Source organism: Panthera leo, chromosome A2 (genome assembly GCF_018350215.1).
Source record: "Panthera leo isolate Ple1 chromosome A2, P.leo_Ple1_pat1.1, whole genome shotgun sequence".
In the NCBI taxonomy this organism is placed as follows: Eukaryota; Metazoa; Chordata; class Mammalia; order Carnivora; family Felidae; genus Panthera; species Panthera leo.
The window spans coordinates 13060112-13079849 of NC_056680.1; the positions used below are offsets into that span (position 1 = coordinate 13060112).

Genomic DNA, 19738 nt, shown 5'->3' on the forward strand with positions numbered 1-19738 from the left:
CGAGCCGCAGGTGGCGGCGGGCGCGGGGCTCGGCCAGAGCTCGGGAGGTGAGTGCAGTCCTCGGGACCCCTCGAATCCCCTGGCCCGCGCACTCCCTCATGCGTACCGCGCCCAGTAGCCCAGGAAGCCACTGGGGGCAAAGGCGCGGCAGGGCATGAGGGATGGCGAAATTGGGGGTTGGGGGCTTCGCGGTGGGCGCCCGGCCTCCCAGCGGCCATAATCGGGGGTCTTTGGAGGGAGATAGGGACCCTTCTCCAATTCCCCCGTCTCCTGGCCTAGAATCGGAGCGTGCAGGAGGGCGGCTATCACGTGAGACCCCTCCCCAAATCTCTTTATTCTAAGCCTGCATTTGGGTGCAGGTTCCAGGGCTGCAAAGATGGGGGCGCCGCTCTCCCTCCAGCCTGGGACCCAGGACAGCCGAAGTGGAGACCACTCTCAATTTCCCTCTTCCCAGCTCTGGTCTGCAGACCCCTGAGGACAGAGATGAAGAACCCCCTTCCCTTTTTTCTCCACTGTGAACCCTGATCTGCCTGGAGGAGGAGCTGGGGGGGGGGGGTGGTCCCCGGGCCCCTCCCCTGGACTGTTCTATCCCAGCCCCCTACCGCAAGGATGAGGTGGGGGGCGTTTCACGGGCATCCTCTGCAGGGACCCCCCAAAGTTGGAATTCTGGGGAGGGGTCAGCACGGGGACTGGCCAGGCAAGGCCTGGAAGGGCCTGGAGCACGGACTTGGGGGTGGTCCCTGTCTCAGTGGGGGGTGGGCAGCCAGCATCTGTTCTGGAGATTAAAATAAATCGAGGTAAATTAGGATCTTGCCGGAGGCTGACTGCGAGTGGGGTGCGGAGGAGGGTTGTGGGGTGGGCGGCCCCTCCATCTGCCTCAAATCTGGGAGTTGCCTGCCCCAGCCGCAGTGGGGACCAGGAGGCAGCTTTGATGGACCTGCCTCACTGGTGACCTTGGGCAGGTGACAGCACCTCCCTGAGCCTTGGTTTTCTCCTTTGAAAATGGGGCTGAGGGCTTCAGAGGCTGTATTCTGAAACCCACACACTCCATCATTAGCCAAACTAGAACTTCCCCTTTTGCTTAAGATGTCAGTGGTTGGGGGGGTGAGAGGGCAGTGGGTTGGGAGACCCCCTGACATGCCTTGCCGGCCTCCGAGCCTCAGTTTACTGCACCGCAAAATGGATTCGTGGTCACTCTGGCATTGCTGGAAGGGCTATTCTTTTTTTTTTTTTTTTTTTTTTTTTTTTTTTTAATTTTTTTTATTTTTGGGACAGAGAGAGACAGAGCATGAATGGGGGAGGGGCAGAGAGAGAGGGAGACACAGAATGGGAAACAGGCTCCAGGCTCCGAGCCATCAGCCCAGAGCCTGACGCGGGGCTCGAACTCACGGACCGCGAGATCGTGACCTGGCTGAAGTCGGACGCTTAACCGACTGCGCCACCCAGGCGCCCCTGGAAGGGCTATTCTGCCGGACGGTAAAATATATTACCAAGCTGCGATCGTTGGAACAGGGGCTCCACCACCCCGGTCTTACCGGTGGGACTGCCTGGGGCACACCCTGACCCACATATTGTCACCCACGCCGGGGGTAAGCCAGTTCCTGGGTGGGGTCCTGGGTAGGAGGAGGTGGGAGGCACCAGGCCAGCCCATCTCTCGTCTCTGCAGTGGACACAGGGGTGAGTGTGGGCCTGGGAGTCCAACACCCCCAGGTTTAAATTCGATTCTTCCCCCCCCCCCCCCACCCCGGGACTTGGCGTGTTCTTCTGTGAAATGGGCTGAATCCCCCTTGGAAGATCATAAGAGACGTGGGAAGATGGGAGCGCTGTAAATACAGACATGGTCATTATAATACTATTACAAAATTAGTGATCATAAATGGGGTCACAGCTGCCTGGGAGCAGGGAGGAGAGAGGAGAGTCTTCAAGGGTGTTGCCTGCTGTGTCTCTAGAGCCCGGTACACAGTTGGTGCTCAATAGGTGTTTGCCAAATAGATGACAAAGAGGGAAGAGACTAGTGGGGAGGACTGAAAACTTCCTGAGCCTGACAGTTTGGGCGCCGTATGACATGGGGCGTGTGCCTCAGTTTCCCCAGCGGGGTAACGGCCAAGCTGAGACACTGCCTTGAAGCGAGAATCAACCCGGATTGTGCAAAGGTCACTGGTGGCTGGGCCTGGAAGGGAGGAAGTTCATGACAGAAGATGGTCATTGAAACAGCAGGGCCAAGAGGCCAGTCACAGGAAAGGAAGAGAAAAACCCCAAACTGGCCCTCCTGGGTACAGAACTGGAGTCTGCGGGGAGCAAAATGTCAGAGCCTCTTCCACAGGACCCTGGAGGCCCAGAGGTCAGGGTAGGCCCAAGGTCACAGCAGGAGGTCAGGGGCTTTGGACAGGTGGCTTAGAGTTAGTGAGCCCTGCCTTCTTTGCTGACTCCATTCCTGTCTTGTTTTCTCTGTTCCTGGGTCTGCTCACATGCTCGACCCAGTGCAGAGCCCCAGGTTTTGGGGGGAATTGGTGCTGGCAGCTCCTGGGGCAGGTGTCAGAGAGGCTCTGTTCTCTCCTCCAGGCAGCCAGAGGATGGGGGCATCCCGGTCGACTGACAGCCTGCTGTGTGACCTTGGGCAAGTCCCTGTCCATCTTTGGGCTTTGCCCTGGTGCTATGGACCTCTTTTCTCCATCAGATACAGAGGCCACCGTGTCTCAGACACGATACTTTGAGAGGTCCGTGGAAGTGTCTTAACCTCTTTCAAAATCAGAAGGGAAGAAGATGAGCTTTGGGGTCAAAGAAGACATTTTAACATGTAATATTAATATATGCATTTCTGTGCCACTGCAATCGTAACATGTAGTTTAAATTCTTTTTTTTTTTTTTTTTTTTTGCTAGAGGAAGGGGCCCGTGAAAGTTTTCACGCAGCCCTGCGTTGGAGCCTCGGCTGTACAAACACGAGCATGTGGTCTCCCCCGCCTCTCTGAGCCTTGGTTTCCCCTCTGCAAAGCAGCCATCATTAGCCCACCTCAGGATGGGGAGATGTGGAAAGCTGAGCCCAGGACAGATGCAATTTAGGGCATGCTGTTATTTCACAATTGTTGTCATGATTGTTATTTGTTGGGTAATAACAGCCCCAGCCTTGGGGCCCCAGGTTCAGGTACCTCAGTTTACCCGTCCTCGGCCGGCCCAGTTCCAGGGAGGTCCCAGGGGTGCTGGTCTGGTGGGGGAGGTGAGGTGGCGGTTGGGAGGTAGGCGGGGCAGGGTAAGCTTCCTGTCCCCCAGGCACACAGGCCTCCTTGGGGCTTGGTGCTGACTGACGGAAGTGGCAGGGGCCCGCGTGGCTATCTCCTGGTGCCCACCCTGTCTGTCGGGGGGCCCCCAGCCCCGCTCGCTGCCCTGTCTGGTGAGTTCGAGCCCTGCCAGGAGGTCCCCATTGCCCCCCTCAGGAACAGAAGTTGGGGGGGGGGGGCCTCTGCCTGGCCTGGGGTTTCTGGAGAAGCAGCAGGTGTCACTTCCTGGGCCGGGCAGGAGCTTGCGTGGCGGCCACCTTTCGCTCTGCCCCTCTGCCCCCCATTACGGTTCGGAGTGGTGGGCCTGGCTGTGGGGCAGTAGGGGGGGACACGGACCCCCAGAGCCGCATGCGGTGGTTCCAAACGAGAGTTCTTTGGCAGGCAGGCCAGGGACAAAATCACAGGGACCTCGGGACAGTGAGTTCTTTCTCTGTGGCTCAGTTTCCTCATCTGTAAAGCTGGGGTTGAGCCCCATGGTGTGGCTGTGAAGGCTGAATGAACGCGTACCTGTCGGGGGGAGGGGAGCTGGGTACCGACCCACAAACATACTGGCACTCGGCGCGTTGTGGGGGGAGGGGCAATCTAATCGGAGCTGTGAAAACAGTTGAGATTCTCGGTTTCTGAGGAACTTGGGCCCGGGGGCTCCTAGGATCCTCTAAGCAGCATCTTCTAGCAGAACTTTCTCTCTGTGTGCTGTCCGATATGGTGGCCACCAGCCCTGGAAGCAAGGTTGGCTCCAAGGAGCTGGGATGGGGGGGGGGGGGGGCGGGGGGGCGTTCATTGTATTTCATTGCACTTTGTTTAAAATTCAGTTGCCACATGAGGTTAGTGGCTCCCATATCACTCAGCTCAGCCCTAAGGGATCTGGAGATACTCCGGGTCCAAATCGTGGTCAGGAATGAAGAAATGAGATGGGAATTTAGGGCTTTTCCCCCTTGGGAGGTCAGCCTAGCTCCGGACCAGACTGGGTTTCCTCTGGGACGGCACAGTGTCTAGGGTTTCTCAAGGTCCCCAGCATCACCCGGCACAGGGTGGTTATTGGAAGTAAATATTTTTTTAATACACGTATTTTTAAGTTGACTTATTTATTTTGAGAGAGACAGAGACAGCATGAGCGGGGGAGGGGCAGAGAGAGAGAGAGAGAGAGAGAGAGAGAGAGAAAATCCCAAGCAGGCTCCGTGCTACCAGCACAGAGCCCAATAGGGGGCTCGAACCCACCAAGCCGCGAAGATCGTGACCTAAGCCAAAACCAAGAGTCCGACGCTTAACCAACTGAGCCACCCAGGCGCCCTGGGAATATTTGCTGAATGGAATAATTTTTTGCCTGGTGAACTCCTATCCATGCTTTAACCTCCCACCTCCCATGCCCCCCTCCTTCAGCCCAGGCTCCCACAGTCCCTTCTAACATTTGGCCCAGCCCTGATCCTGCAGGACTGGTGCGTCTGCGTCTGGCTCTACACCCCTAGGCTGGGGGCTCCTCAGGCTCCTCAGTGACCAGACCCAGGACCCAGACCTCGGGTCCCTCTCGTGAACCCTTGCATTGCCCTGGCCACATGGGTACATGTGCTGGGTGACTTAGAGAAGTCAAAGGACCTGGGGCTAGACGACAATGGTTCAAATTAAACTCACTTTTAAGATTAGCTAAACTGAGGCTCGATGAAGGCAGCCTTGTCCAAGGTCCTTGCTCGGTCCTTTCCCAGTGAGGCCCAAGGAGCTTTCCCTTTTGCGGTCACCAGCCCTGTCCCTGCTGCCACTGTGCCTCCTAGGCTCCCAGCTGCTGCTGAGCTGCCCGAGGGGTCATGAATTATGGATGAGGCCTGCGGGCTCCTGTGACAAGCCCAGCGTCGAGAATGTGCCAAGGACACCAAGTGTCCCTCCTTTGCCAGGCAGCTTGGCCCAGCCCCCCTCTGCGGGGAGGCCTGGGTTCCCCCAACAAGACCCCTTCTAGGCATTCCCTCTTGTTTTGCAGATGGGGAAACTGAGGCACAGAGCTGGATAGTGACTCAGACACCAGGTGAACAGTGGCTTCTGGGAGTCGGGCTTGGGACTCATGGGGGCCCCACTGCCAGCTGGGTCATCATGGTGAGGGGTGAGCTCTCCATCCCAGAGCGTGCATGAGATGCGGACTGGTGTAGAGGGATTTGGGAGACCCCCAGGGGTCCTTGGGGACACTTCAGGGACCCCAGCCCCCATGTGGCTGATCACAGTCCCAGTGTCCATTTCTCAGCAGACCCTTTCCAACAGGAGCTGCCCAGCGTGGAGCTGAGTGCTCAGGTCTCGATTCAGCTGGCCCAGGGTGAAAAGCTACTGTCATTTCCTGGCTGTGTGACCTTGGCAAGTGGCTTCCCTCTGCAGGGGGTGGGGGTGGGGGGGGGCTCAGTTTTTCCATCTGTGAAATGGCCCTGAGGTTTTCTGCTCAGGCTGAGGGGCTCATCCAGTATTCCAGCCCCCCAGTGAACTCCTATTTGTGCTTAAAAACCCCGACTCTTGTGCCTTTTCCTCTAGACCAAGCTCCCCAGCCCCTATCCTTCTATCTAGTCCAGCTCTGACTGCACAGGACTTGGGACATCTATATCCTGATCTGTCCCCGCTAGAATGGGGGCTACTTGGGGGCCAGGCCTGGGGATGAATCGTCTCAGGGGCCCTGGCATGCCAGCCTTGGGGCTTTTGGTTCCTCCTTCATCCTTTCTCTTCCTCTTCCACAGGGAGGATAGTTGGAATTTCCCCTCTTAGGCCCAAGCTGGCCATGGCTTTGTAGCTCAAATTTGCCTCTTTTTGGACAGACACTAAACAGGAACCTGCCGGGGGCTCCACAGAGGCCATCAGGATGTCGTATTTTGGGGAGCACTTTTGGGTAAGTAAGATGCACTTTTATTTTGGTGGGGGCTCCTGGAAGGGCTGTGGGGACTTTTACAGAGCTGGGGGTATGTGGCGGCCTATGGGCAGAGCCTTGGACAGGTGGAGGGTCTGCAAGGTGTCGAAGTTAATGTGGGAGGAGTCAGGCTGGATATGAATCTATACCTCATGGACCTTGTGACCTTGGACAAGTCCCGGCTTCAACAGGGAGACTAAGGCCCAGAGTAGGATTCTCTTTCCTAAAGTTGCCTAGTGAGAAAGTGCAGAGTCGGGGCTCAAACCCAGCGCCAGACTGAACTTCCAGGATCCAGGTTCATTGCAGCCAGGGAATTTCCACGTCTTTCCCACCCTGGAGAGTTGGGGGGTTTCTTGGCCCCTAGTGGCCCCCCTCAGCCCTGTGCCTTCCGGGCTGGGGACCACATACTGTGACCCAAGGGGGCCAGTGAGACAAAGTTGTTTTCATTCATTCATTTGCTCCCTCCCTCCCTTCCACCATTACTCTACACCCAACCTACTGTGGAACCTGAGGAGGCCCCCAAGAGGCTTCATCCTGGCTCTGACCCCAAGAAGCCCCCAATCTGGGAATCATAGAGCCAGCCAGAGATCCGCAGCCCTGCAGGGTCACGGCTGGGCCCCCCGACTTGGGGGCAACCAGAGGAGGGCTGAGAGCCATGTTTCCCATGGGCTTGGAGGGCTGAGATTTTCCAGGATGTAAGAAAGGCATTCCAGGCAGGGGGAACAGCCTGAGCAAAAGCCCAGAAGCGTGACAAGGTTGACTAGTTGAGGGCACAAGGACTCCTCTTCCAGGGCCGGGCTACTGGGAAGCCACAGGGAATGTATGAACAGAAGAATCTAGGAAGGACCAGGGCAGAAAGCCCCTTCCCCAGTTGCACGCCCTGGGCTTGCCAGAGGAAGCTTGTTGCTAGGTAACTGGTTGCCCCTGGCAACAGGCCTTCTCCCTCCCTTTCCCCTCCCCAGCTGGGGATCCTCTTACTGCCACTTGCTTTCTTAAAGGGGCCTCACCCCCTTGCCACCTGCTGGGAGGGAGTGGGGGGAGGGGGCAGAGGGGGGAGGGGGCCTGACCTCCACCGGCTCCCCAAGGGTCAGATTCCCGGGATTTGTCTCTGAATAGCTATGTGACCTCAGCAAGGGGCCCCGCTCCTCTCTGAGCCCCTGTTGGTGCCTCTATGTAAGGAGGTTGACTGTTTGCTGATCAGTTGTTGCCCACGTTTTGGAACCCTGACAGCAGCACCTACATTTATTTTAAATTCTTTTTAATTGCATGAGGCATGCAAGCTTGCTGCAGAAAATCCAGATCAGCAGAGAGAAAATAGAAGCCACCCCCGATGCACTCCCCACCCAAAGATAGCCTGGTGCAGAGTGGATAAGGGCTTTGAGTTCAGGATTTGATCTGGGCTCTGCTGGGAGCCCTTGGGCAAGTGACTTTGTCTCTCCAGCCTTCAGCTTTCCCATCTGGGAAAGGGGATATAATTCCTGCCTCCCAAGAGGACTCAGGGAGCACCCTGGGATGTCTTTCACTGGCAAGGTTTCTTTTAATCAATTGTCTGTATTGGTGGCTCTTTGCTGGGTGTCGCTGGCCTGAAGGAGGCTCCTCCAGTCAGGGGAGATCAAGCCAGAGAGGGAAGCCCTGGTCCCACTGGGCCAAGGCAGGGCTGGAGGCATAGAGGGCACTGGGGAGCCATGAGGGAAGTGTGAGCAGGAGAGGGTGTTAGAAAGATCCCTCTGGGGTTGGCCTGGGGGCAAGACTGGAGTCCAGAGAGGTTCTGATAAGAGACACAGGCCCAAGACACCCCCTCCTAGGACCCTCGCTGCCAGCACAGCCTGAGAGAGGCAGATACCACTGGGGGCCTTGCCAGGTCTGGGAAACGGGCCAGTGGTTGGCTGCAAGTCAGCCCCAGATGCTGGCCTGGGCAGCGGTGCCTGGTGCAGCCTTACTCGAGGGTCCCCTGGGTGGGGCAGGCGGGCGTGGGGGGGCCGCTGGGCCTGTTTGCTGAGCCCTCCCCACTGTGCAGGAAGCCCTGTGTTCAGCACACTGCGAGCCTCATCCCACCGAGACCTGTGGGAGGTGGGTGCTGTCCTTGTCCCCATTTGTCAGATGAGGAAACGGAGGCCCAGAGAGGTGAAGTTACTAGCTCAGAGCGACCCAGGGCACAAACGGAGGCTCTGAGACACATCCCTGGGAAGCAGGAGGGGGCACCACTGAACATTCAGGGAAGTGAGCCTCCGAAGAGGGCGGGCCTGGAACTGATCCTTGACAGGCAGAAGGATTTGGATGGATGGGAAGAGAGGCACCCTGGTGGGCTGGAACAGCCCAGGCAAAGGGACAGTGGTAGGAAGGCACGGTATGTCTTTGCACTGTTTGCCATTTTTCTGGCGAGGCCAAGAGGAAGAAGCTGGGGGATGAGATTGGAAAGCCAATTTTGAGGGGCGCCTGAGTGGCTCAGTCGGTCAAGCGTCCAACTCTTGGTTTCAGCTCAGGTCATGATCTCACCGTTCACGGGCTCAAGTCCCGCGTTGGGCTTCATGCCGACAAGGTGGAGCCTGCTTGGGATTCTCTTACTCTCCCTCTCTCTCTCTGCCCCCGCCCCTCTCTCTCAAAATAAATAAATAAACTTTAAAAAATGAGGGGCACCTGGGTGGCTCAGCCGGTTAGGCTTCTGACTTCAGCTCAGGTCATGATCTCATGGTTCGTGAGTTCGAGCCCCACACTGGGCCCTCTGCTGTCAGTACAGAACCCGCTCCGGATCCTGATCCTCTGTCTCCCTCTCTCTCTCTCTCTCTGCCCCTCCTCTACTTGTTCGTTCTCTCGCTTTCTCTCCCTCTCTCCCTTTCTCTCAAGCCCCCCAAGGGGATAGACAGCAGGCTGATTGGCTCAGGCCTGAAGCAATCCCCGCCGCCAAGGGGTTGGGCTTCCGCTGGTTGGCTCCTCCGGCCACGCCCCCGTTGCTAGGCAACCTTTGATGCCTCCTCCACCCCTTTTCTCAGTCTCCACGTCCATCCCCTGCAGGGTGAAAAGAACCATGGCTTTGAGGTCCTGTACCACAGCGTGAAGCAGGGGCCCATCTCCACCAAGGAGCTGGCCGACTTCATCCGGGAGAGGTGAGGATCCCTAGGCTCGGTCCGCACCTGGCCACGCCCCGCAGCCCAGTCAGCCCCGCCTGCCTCGTGGCCCCGCCCTGGCTCCGCCCCATCTCTCCCCGGCCCGTCCCACCGCCTCCACTCCACACCCTGCCCAACCTGCTCGAACGCCCTGGAAACCAGCGGTTCTCAACACTGTCAGCCCTGTGCCCGCTTGTCAACAATTCCCAGGTTTCTGACGCCTCCTCCTGAAGAGACGGTGATATGACCTACTTACAAGGGGAATTCTGAAAACTCAGTCTCATGCCCTGAATATGATAAAACACACGTATGAGGAAATAATCGACATTTCGGCATGGAAATGCTCATGCTCCGACATCCATATCCCAGAAAACATAATACATTGAAATTGCAAGGCAGCCTTCTGCCCCCCGGCCACTCGCTAGCTGAATGTGCGTTGAATCCGGGCAGAGTTCAAAAGATTATAACCAGGTTTTTCTCTTTGTGGCTGTCTGGCGAGACCTGTCTGCGCTGTCTAGGACAGGGGCCACTCTTTATTTAGAGAGCCCTCCCGGACCCATCCACGATTGCCCGTGGTACCCTCTGGGTGCCTCTATCAAAAAATGAGCCCATGGGTAGTTGGTTTTCACGGGGCATATTGTGGCCCCAAACAAAATCGAGGTTCTGTTAACCTGGACAAAAATGTGAGTGGAGATTAGGTAGGCATTAGCGGTGTCTGTCCAGAGGGAAAAAGGTAATAGAAGTTCGTCTCCCGCAGTTAAACAAGACGAAGCATATAAAGCATTTGTAGTATGTGCTCAAAAATTTTTTTATCTGATGCTGTTACTGCTGTTCCTCCTGCTGTCGTTAGTAAAGCATATTACTTAACCTCGCCCGTGACTTTCCAAAATGCCTCCTCCCAGCAGGGGACTATACTATCCTCCTTGAGAGCTACTGCTCAGATGTCTGAATGAGGAAACTGAGGCCCAAGGGGATGGAGCGTCTCCCAAGGGCGCCCAGAACCTTCTGCATCTTTTTTCCATTCTATTCAGGGCCACCATCGAGGAGACCTACTCAAAGGCGATGGCAAAACTTTCCAAGCTGGCCAGTAACGGGACCCCCGTGGGGTGAGTGGGCCTTGGCTGAGGCAGGGGTCGCCAAGGATGCAGGGTCCTGGGGTATCGGGGGCCTACTCTTGGGTGGACATCTCTTCACACAAGTGATATGTAGAATAGGGAGTCAACCCTCCCCCACGGAAGGGGCTAATTGGACAGGAGGATATAAACCATTCATTCGCTTCCTCCTCATTCATTCATTCAACACATATTTATCTGTTGTGTGCCAGGCACCATTCTAGGTCCTGGGGGCCCAGGAGCGATCAAGACAGATAAAACCCCAGTCACCTGCATGCCACGTTCATGTAGGGCGTGCAGCAAGATAGATGTTAACTACAAACATGAACAAAGTCCCTTCCTGGGGTGAACAGCTCTAGGAAGGGGATGAAATGGGAGCGTGAGAGGTCAGGTGCTTCCCCTGGGGTGGGCTTGGTTCCGTGAGCTGAGACCTTGATAGCGGCGTGGAGCCAGCTACAGGGGTGTCTGGGTCAGAGACCCGGGCAGTGCAAAGGTCCTGAGGCAACCATGGGTTTTGCATGTTCAAGGAAGAGCAAAGAGGCTGGCTGCAGGGTGCGGGTGAGGGACAGATGAGACGGGAGGTTGGACAAGGGGGGGGCGGTGCACGCCCGATTCACAGGTGACGTGGTCCCATTGGCATCTGCAGGATTTCCTTGGGCTGCTCTGGGGCAAAGGTTCTGGGGGGGAGGGGGGGAGGCCAAAGAGGTCTTCTGCGGATGTAGGAAAGCCCTGTGAACTTGATTTGGGCAAGTTGAACCTTAGCTGCCCTTGAGTATCAGCTGGGGCCTGGAGTCCAGAGTGAGGATGCTGGGGGCCTCAGAGCCTGGGTTTCAATTTCCTAAGGAGCCTCGGGTGAATTGTGGAGCCTCCTATGCCTCAGTTTCCCCATCTGTCACAGACCTGCCTCCTAGTTGTGGTGCAGCTGCCTCAGCAGGGCCTGGGGCGCGCGGTGGGTGCTGGCGTGCTGTTTGTGGAGAGCCCCCGGGGGGTGGGCCCCGCCGAACCCTGGGTGTGACCTGTTTCCAGGACCTTCGCCCCGCTGTGGGAGGTCTTCCGCGTCTCCTCAGACAAGCTGGCGCTCTGTCACCTAGAGCTGACACGGAAACTACAGGACCTCATCAAGGACGTGCTCCGCTACGGCGAGGAGCAGCTCAAGATACACAAAAAGGTGTGTGTGTCGGCGCGGGGCGGGTGGTGACAGTGGCAGGAAGGACCCCAGAACGTACGGGGCCTTTGAACCTCCGGCTCCTGGCGTGTGTTCCTCCGCGAATTCAGTGGATTCCACCACGTCAAACCCAGGGTCCCACAGACCTGACCCCGGTCAAATTTCAGACTCAAAATTCTAGACCAGGGGTCTGCACGCTATGGGACACCGACCAGATGATCCAGCCTGGTTTTGTACAGCCTGAGAGCTAAGAATGGATTTTGCGTGCTTTTTTTTTTTTTTTTTTTTTTAATTTTATCTGTTGTTTGTTTAGCTCTGATTTATTTTTGAGAGAGAGAGAAAGAGACAGGGAGTGAGTGGGGGAGGGGCAGAGAGAGAGTAGGGGACAGAATCCGAAGCAGGCTCCAGGCTCCGAGCTGTCAGCGCAGAGCCCGTCGCGGGGCTCGAACTCGTGAACCGCGAGACTGTGACCTGAGCTGAAGTCAGATGCCCAACCGACTAAGCCCCCCAGGCGCCCCTGGTTTTTACATTCTTAAATGGTGAGGGCGGGGGGGGGGGGGAGGGGGGCGTTAAAAGAAGAATATTTCATAATAGGTGAAAACTCTATGACCCTTAGATTTCAGTGCCAGTGAATCAAGCTTTATTGGCCTAGAGCCGCATCTATTCCTGTCCAAAAAGGGAGTTGGGGGGCTGCCTGGGTGGCTCAGTCAGTTAAGCGTCTGACTTCAGCCCAGATCATGCTCTCGTGGTCCGTGGGTTTGAGCCCCACATCAGGCTCTGTGTTGACAATGTGGAGCCTGCTTGAGATTCTCTCTCTCCCTCTCTCTTTGCTCCTCCCCTGCTCTCTCTCTCTCTCAAAAGAAAGAAATAAATACCCCCCCCCCCCCAAAAAAAAAGAAACTTACTTTCTTTCTTTCTTTCTTTCTTTCTTTCTTTCTTTCTTTCTTGTTTTGGAACTGGGGGACAAGGAAGTTTTCTGCGGGCTAATACAGAATAACCTTGGGAATAGATTATGAAGCTGAAAAAGCTGTGACTTAAACAGAAGTTGCCCCTACTTGTCATTAAAAAATGGCCTAGAACAAACACATCCGCTTGTCTATGTGCTGATTATTTCTGGAGACAGATCTATTCCTAGGCAGAGGCTTGGGAGGCTGGGGATCAGGGAGGGGTAGGTTTTTCCCTGAGCTCACCCCGTAAAACTTTCTGAAATAAGAACTATGTGTAACTATCACCTATTTTAAAAAGTTAAAACTTTTTTTTTTAACGTTTATTTATTTTTGAGACAGAGGGAGACAGAGCATGAATGGGGGAGGGTCAGAGAGAGGGAGACACAGAATCTGAAACAGGCTCCGGGCTTTGAGCTGTCAGCACAGGGACCCGATGCGGGGCTCGAACTCACAGACCGCGAGATCATGACCTGAGCCGAAGTCGGCGCTCAACCGACTGAGCCACCCAGGCGCCCCTAAAAAGTTAAAACTTTTGAAAGCAATAGAATACTCAGAAAAAAGTAATCTGTGGAACCTGGGTTTCAGAGCCGGGAGTTTCCCAGTGGACACCTGCTGGGGGCTTCAGGGCCTACCCATGCTCCCCCTGCCCCCGCCCCCCTGCAGTGCAAAGAGGAAGCAGTGGGCACCCTGGACGCCGTGCAGGTCCTGGCGGGTGTCAGCCAGCTCCTGCCCAAGTCCCGCGAGAACTACCTGAACCGTTGCATGGACCAGGAGCGGCTGCGGAGGGAGAGCACCAGCCAGAAGGAGATGGACAAGGTGGGCCTTGGGCTGCGGGCCCTCTGCAGACCCAGGGGACGCGTGTCCCCTCCCGACCTCATCCCCTCCCTGTGCCTCCTAGGCGGAGACCAAGACGAAGAAGGCGGCAGAGAGCCTGCGGCGCTCGGTGGAAAAATACAACTCAGCCCGCGCAGACTTTGAGCAGAAGATGCTGGATTCGGCTGTGGTAAGAAGCAGGCATCGGCACCTTGGAGACCCACACATCCCTTGGCCCAGGATCCATGGGCGCCGGAAGTCCAGAACCTCTGAAAGCCTCGCCTCCCGGCAGCCTTAGAATCGCAGGTTTAAAGGCATAGAATCCTAGAGACTGTTGGCTGTGGTGGTGGTGGTGGTGGTGGTGGTTGTTGGCATTAGTATTTCAAAGGCCAAATCCTTTTTGTGCCTCGGCTTCCCCATCTGTAAAATGGGGACAGTAAGAGTACCTGCCTCGCGGAGTTTTTGTGAAGATTAAATGAACCAGTCTGTGTGATGTTTGCAGACTAGTACTGGGTGCATGGGCACCTCTCTAGAAGGGATTACAGTTTCTATCGTTACGGATGAGGTTTTTGAACAGGGCAGGGCAGGGTTTAGAAGCCAAGAGCCTACTGATGGTTCATGGTGGCTGAAAGACCTGGGTTCCGCCCCAGTCTCCATTCTTCACCAGCTATGTAACCTTTGTATAAGACGTTACACCTCTCTGGAACTACTCAAATGTGTGAAAAGCAGATTGGAATGTCAGGATTAGGAATCGGATTTTTTTTTTTTTCTGACTTTCTATCTGCAAGTGATAGAAAGTTGCAAATGATAGAAACCTTCATTCAGACTGATAAGGGAGATTAAAGGCTCAGGGGACTGAGAAGTTTGAAGGGAGGGCTTCAGGCATGGCTAGATCCAGGTACTCAACTGGTGTTGGCGGGAAGTTGTGCCTCTCTGCTCTTTGAGTCTGTTTTTCTCCCTGGGGACTTCACTCCCGAGCCGAGATGCCGCTCCTGGGTGTGCGTGGGTGTGTGTGTTTGTTGCGGGGGTGGGGGGCGGTGGCACACGCTCGCAGCAAAGTGGCCACCTGCAGCCTCCACATGGATCCCACCATCTCATTGACTCAGGGTACGAAAGTGTCTCTTTTCCCATAGTTTTAGCCAAAGTCCCGGGGAAGACTCTCATTGGCTCTTCCCCGCCCAGTCACTGAGGCCAGGGGGGTTGGAACGTTCTGATTGGTCAGGCTGGGTCACCTGGCCACTCCTCGTGGCCTCCACCTTCCTGTTTGCCCCTCCCCTCCCGGCTCAGCGTTTCCAAGCCATGGAGGAGACCCACCTGCGTCACATGAAGGCACTGCTGGGCTCCTATGCCCACTCCGTGGAGGACACCCATGTGCAGATCGGGCAGGTGAGGGGCCCCAGGGGTGGGAAGCGAGGCAAAGGGCGCCGGGCAGGAGGGTCCCGGCCGCGCCTGGTTACACGCTTCATCCGCCTGGCCCAGGTGCACGAGGAGTTTAAGCAGAACATCGAGAACGTCAGCGTGGAGATGCTGTTGAAGAAGTTTGCAGAGAGCAAGGGCACAGGCCGGGAGAAGCCTGGTGAGTTGGGACATCGTGGGGGTTGGGCTCTGGGGCCACAACTACAGGGAAGGAACAGGACTCAAGAGGCAGGAGACTGAACCTCCCTGCACCTCGGTTTCCTCATCAGAAAAACGGGCCGATGACAAATCTAACTCCGCAGCCCACATAGGAACAGTATTTGATGCCCCATCTTATTATTATTATTTATTTATTTAAGTAATCTACACCCAGGGGTGCCTGGGTGGCTCAGTCAGTTGAGCGTTGGGTATGGGGCTTGAACTCACGAACCGTGAGATCATGACCTGAGCTGAAGTCAGATGCTTAATTGACTGAGCCACCCAGGCGCCCCTTCGTGGCCCATCTTATGTGTAAATCTCTTACAACCAGATACCAGAGGGACCTTGAAGGCCAGGCCCAGCCTTTCATTCTTTACCCTGAGGGCCCAAGGGAGCCCTTGAGGACTGTTGAGCAAAGGGCCAATTTGAAAAACCAATGTCCAAATGAGAGGTCAGGGAGGAGTTGAAGAGCAAAAGTGTTGGGGTCAGATCTGGGTTTGTGTCTGTCCCTCACTACTTGCTATGTGACCTTGGGTGACTGTCTTGACTTCTCTGAGCCTCAGTCCCCTGTACAGACTCACGGTCCATCCCCTGACCCACTCAAGTGCCCGTGAACAATGCCAGAAGTAGAAAAAGTAACTCGGGCATCGCTCCGTCCGGTGCATCCCCAAGGGGGACCTGAACCCCTGGCCCATCCCACTCATGACCATCTCTGGGGCTGGCTCAGCCCCTTGGCTTGCGCACTGGATGCCCGCTGGCCTCGAGCTCCGATGCAGGTGCCATTGTGAGCCCGCGGGTGCTTCGCTGCCCTTCCCCGGGCCGGGTCTCCCAGCCAGGCTGAGTTTCTCCGTCTCTTCCATCCCAGGGCCTTTGGATTTTGAGGCATACAGTGCAGCTGCCCTGCAGGAAGGCAAGTACGTCTGGGCCTGGATGCCCAGGCTGGACGGACGCTGGGGGTGCGGGAGGCAGATCTGAATGGGAAGGGGGCACCCCCAGGGCTCAGCCGCACCCCCTCCTCTGTTCTCAGCAATGAAACGTTTGCGGGGAGCCAAGGCCTTTCGCCTCCCAGGACTGAGCCGGCGGGAGCGGGAGCCCCCTGCAGCTGTGTGAGGAAGCACCCCTGCCCAGCCCTGGGCCCAGGCTAGCCCGGGATCCCTTCCCCCTTCCCAGGCTATCCCAGAAGTCCCCTGCTGAGGGTAGCCCCGGGAGAATTCCTGTCCCAGGCTATCCCGGAACCTCTGTCCCCGGCTAGCTCAATTTGCCACTCCCCAACCTAATCCCAAACCCTTCCTCTTGTCAAGGTCAGTCCTGGTGGTTCCCTGCCGAGGCTAGCCCTTCCATTCCCGACCTCCTCGAGGCAACCCCTCAGAGTAGCCCCAGGTTCCTCCCCTGCCAAGCTGTTCACGGGGACCTTGTGCTCAGCCAACTCCAGACTCACCGCCCCCAGCCCCAGGCAAACCCCTGGGTCCTATCACCGGGAGGACCAGCTCAGGACATCGTGGCCCAGGGGCCACCCCCAGGCGCCATGTCTAGTGTTGGGGGGGGGGGGGGTCGGGAGCATGCAGGTGAGGTGGGAGAGCTGACATCGCTATCTCTTTCTCCATCCCCAGAGATTCCCTGGAGCCCGATTCAGGGGTGAGTACCGGGCTGCGAGTGCGAGGGGTTCAATCCCACCTTGGGCCCCAAGCCTGGAGCTCAGGGGGCTAAATCTCATCCCGGCTGCGTGTGGAGCCATGTGGGAGGGACTGATGTCCCCACTTAGCTTCAAGGTGCCCCTCAGTCTTACCGCCATGGCGTACTCTCTGTTCCCTCAAGCCCCTGCTTGCACCAGGGAAGACTGTTATTGCCACGGGGGCTGTTTTTAGGTCTGAGTCCGGGCCCAGAGGTGGGAGGGGCCGTGGCAGGGAGAGACGGGAGGGAGGTTTGGTAGCGGGGAGCCTGACTCCCTGCCTGTCCCCGCAGACGTGTCCAGAGGTGGATGAAGAAGGTTTCACTGTCCGGCCTGATGTGACCCAGAACAATATCCTCCTGGTGCCCCCTGGCGGCAACTGTGGGCACAGCAAGGACAAAGCGCTGTGCGGCCGTGATCCCTCCGCGAATAGCGACCCTCTCTGCGTACATCCTGCGGGGGGGGCCCTCCAGGGTAGACAAAGCAGATTGAAACGAAGAATCCTCAGGGCTGAGGAAGAGAGGCAGGGCGAGAGCCAAGGGGGCTTCCTGGAGGAGAGGGCACCGGTGTTGGGGTTTAGCATCTGACCAAGAGTTTGCTAGTTAGGGCTTGTGCAAAGACTTGGGGGCAAAACCGTGGTGTCGAGGCCGGGGTGGCAAGTGGTGATAGACCGGATTGTGCAGGGCCTTGAAGGGGTGGGTGACCCCCGTGTCGGGATCCGCTTGGCCCCTTGACTGCGGTGCACGCACGGCGGAGCCCTCCCGCTTTTCCTCCAGCGACTCCGACTTCGATGACGAGGAACCCCGCAAGTTCTACGTGCACATCAAGCCCGCCCCTGCCCGCGCCCCGGCCTGCAGCCCCGAGGCAGCTGCGGCGCAACTCAGGGCCACGGCCGGCAGCCTCATCCTTCCTCCCGGCCCAGGGGTGAGGCGTAGGAGGGGTGTGCGCGGGTGGGGCCGGTGGGGCTGGCTGGCTGCACCCGACCTGACGCCACCCACTTTGTCCACAGGGCACCATGAAACGCCACTCTTCACGTGAGCAGCCTCCGAAGGGGTCTCGGGTGTGGGGAGGAGCACGAAGAGGGGAGGCTGGGCCTGGAGTATGAGTGTGGCTTTGAATCCCAGCCCTGCCGTGCAAGCAGGCTGCTTACCCCTTGTGACCCTCCGTCTCTTCTTCTATGAAATGGGGTCATTGCGACAGTTAAATGAGAGCTGAGACAGGTTGGCTCGGGCGCAAAGCCCTCTCTGCCCGACTTGCTGATCACCTTGGACAGCTGGCTGGACAGGCCCAAGCCTTAGTCTCTTGGTCTGTGACAGAGGGGGCACTGGAGGCAGGGTGACAGGAAGGCTCAAGGTGGTGTATCTCTCATAGGGGACGCTGCTGGAAAACCACAGAGGCCTCGATCTGCCCCAAGAGCCAGCAGGTGGGTCCTATAGCGGGGGGGGGGGGGGGGGGGGGGGGGGGGGCGGGGGTTGATGGGGACACACTGGGCCCACATGAATGAGCAGATGGGGGCTGTCCCTGACTCCTCTCCCCTCTTCCCCTGCTGCCTCCCTGTGTCTCTGCCTCCCCTCCTCTCACCCTGGCAGGGAGTTGAGGGTATGCTGTATCTGAGGAACCACTTAGTCGTTCATTTGACGAGCATTTATTGAGCACTCACTGTGTACTCCTGCTATTCTGGGTTCAGAGACATATGCCCAAGATAGCTCTTCCTTCTCAGATTCACATTGTCGTGGCCCGGGGTTTTTTTTGTTTTTGTTTTTGTTTTTAAGCGTTTATTTATTATTGAGAGACAGAGAGACACAGAGCATGAGCAGGGGAGGGGCAGAGAGAGGGGGAGATGCAGAATCAGAAGCAGGCTCCGGGCTCCGAGCTGTCAGCGCAGGGCCCGACGCGGGGCTGGAACTCACGAACCGTGAGATCATGACCTGAGCCCAAGTCAGTCGCTTAACCCACTGAGCCACCCAGGCGCCCCATCGTGGCTCGGGTTTGAAGAACAGCAAACAAGTTAGAGCATGTTGGATACTTCCAGATGCTGTGAAGAAACTAAAGCAGGCAGTGTGGTGGGAGATACCAGCGGGCAGCTTTAGTTGAGGCCCGGGAGGCTGCTCTGGGATGGGGGTGGGAGGTTTTGAGCCCAGCCTTGAAGACGGCAGGATGTGGCCTCAGGGAGGGCTGGGGACACGGAGCTCGGGACCAGGAACGGTCTGTGCACGGGCCCTGAGGAGGGGAGGAGACGTGGAAAGGATAGAAACCATCCCTGTGTTCCGCTTGGTCCACAGCTGTGCGGAGAAGCTGCAGTCAGATGAGCAGTTTTCCAAGAACCTCTTTGGGCCGCCCCTAGAGTCGGCCTTTGACCACGAAGACTTTACAGGTGATGGGGGTGGGGACTTCGGGGCCACCGGCTTGGCTAGCGAGATGGGTGGGTCCGTTGCCTGGGCAGGTTTGGCGGGGGACAGGCTGGAGGGAGCACTTGGGGGTCCTGGTTAGGCAACCGAGAAGATAGACTTGGCAGTGAGATGGTGGGCGGGGCCGACGAGAAGGCGGGGAGTGTAGGTGACAATGGGCAGATGGGCGGAGCATCGTGGAGATGGAACTGACCAGAGGGCCTGGCCTGAGGGGGGTGGGCCCCTCCTCGGCGTGGGCGTGGCCTGCAGGAGGAAGGAAAGGGCCTCCGTGTGGGCGGGGTCTGGAGCTGGCGCCCCCACCCCCCCCCAACCCCCCCCCTCTAGGCTCCAGCAGCCTCGGCTTCACCTCCAGCCCCTCACCTTTCTCCTCCTCGTCGCCCGAGAATGTGGAGGACTCCGGCCTGGACTCGCCATCCCACGTGGCGCCTGGCCCCTCCCCGGATTCCTGGGTCCCCCGCCCCGGCACCCCGCAGAGCCCACCTAGCTATAGGGCACCGGCCTCCGAGTCGAGGGGGACACGGCCCCTGCCAGCATCGGACTCGCCGCAGCCCCTCGCCCCATCCCCGGGTCCCTGGGGGCTGGAGGCTGTGGCCGGAGGAGGTGAGTCCAGGAGTCTGAGAGTCATCAGAGCCCTGGGTGGGGAAGACTGAGCGCCTGCTGTGGCCAGGGCCTGAATGGGCGGCTGGGGACACAGCCCAGAACCTTCACCCTGGCAGGGACAATAATGAGATGGACATTTAACAAAGTGGAGGTGGCAGG

General features: G+C 57.5%; 1 protein-coding gene and 1 long non-coding RNA gene across 6 annotated transcripts in view; one reads left to right on the forward strand and one right to left on the reverse strand.

The window, feature by feature from the left end:
* FCHO1 (FCH and mu domain containing endocytic adaptor 1) overlaps positions 1-19738 on the forward strand; it is a 26126-nt gene continuing 6388 nt past the window's right edge. Inside the window, exons 1-20 of one of the 5 annotated variants that reach the window (XM_042928866.1) lie at positions 1-47; positions 5245-5289; positions 5520-5609; positions 6059-6129; positions 9160-9251; positions 10283-10357; positions 11390-11531; positions 13139-13291; positions 13374-13478; positions 14576-14674; positions 14768-14864; positions 15768-15812; positions 15930-16008; positions 16513-16537; positions 16865-16922; positions 17317-17495; positions 17581-17605; positions 17943-17994; positions 18854-18945; positions 19304-19579. In XM_042928866.1, coding sequence (XP_042784800.1) covers positions 6103-6129; positions 9160-9251; positions 10283-10357; positions 11390-11531; positions 13139-13291; positions 13374-13478; positions 14576-14674; positions 14768-14864; positions 15768-15812; positions 15930-16008; positions 16513-16537; positions 16865-16922; positions 17317-17495; positions 17581-17605; positions 17943-17994; positions 18854-18945; positions 19304-19579 — 1621 coding nt within the window. In that variant the 5' untranslated portion in view covers positions 1-47; positions 5245-5289; positions 5520-5609; positions 6059-6102. Of the gene's footprint in view, positions 48-3298; positions 3389-5244; positions 5290-5519; positions 5610-6058; positions 6130-9159; positions 9252-10282; positions 10358-11389; positions 11532-13138; positions 13292-13373; positions 13479-14575; positions 14675-14767; positions 14865-15767; positions 15813-15929; positions 16009-16512; positions 16538-16864; positions 16923-17316; positions 17496-17580; positions 17606-17942; positions 17995-18853; positions 18946-19303; positions 19580-19738 lie in introns of those variants that run through there. The other 4 variants (XM_042928865.1, XM_042928869.1, XM_042928867.1 and 1 more) reach the window with 4 other exon arrangements.
* Positions 18953-19738, reverse strand: part of LOC122214159 — a 10556-nt gene continuing 9770 nt past the window's right edge. The window contains exon 3 of the long non-coding RNA XR_006199765.1: positions 18953-19222. This is a non-coding gene — a long non-coding RNA (uncharacterized LOC122214159). The remainder of the gene's footprint in view (positions 19223-19738) is intronic.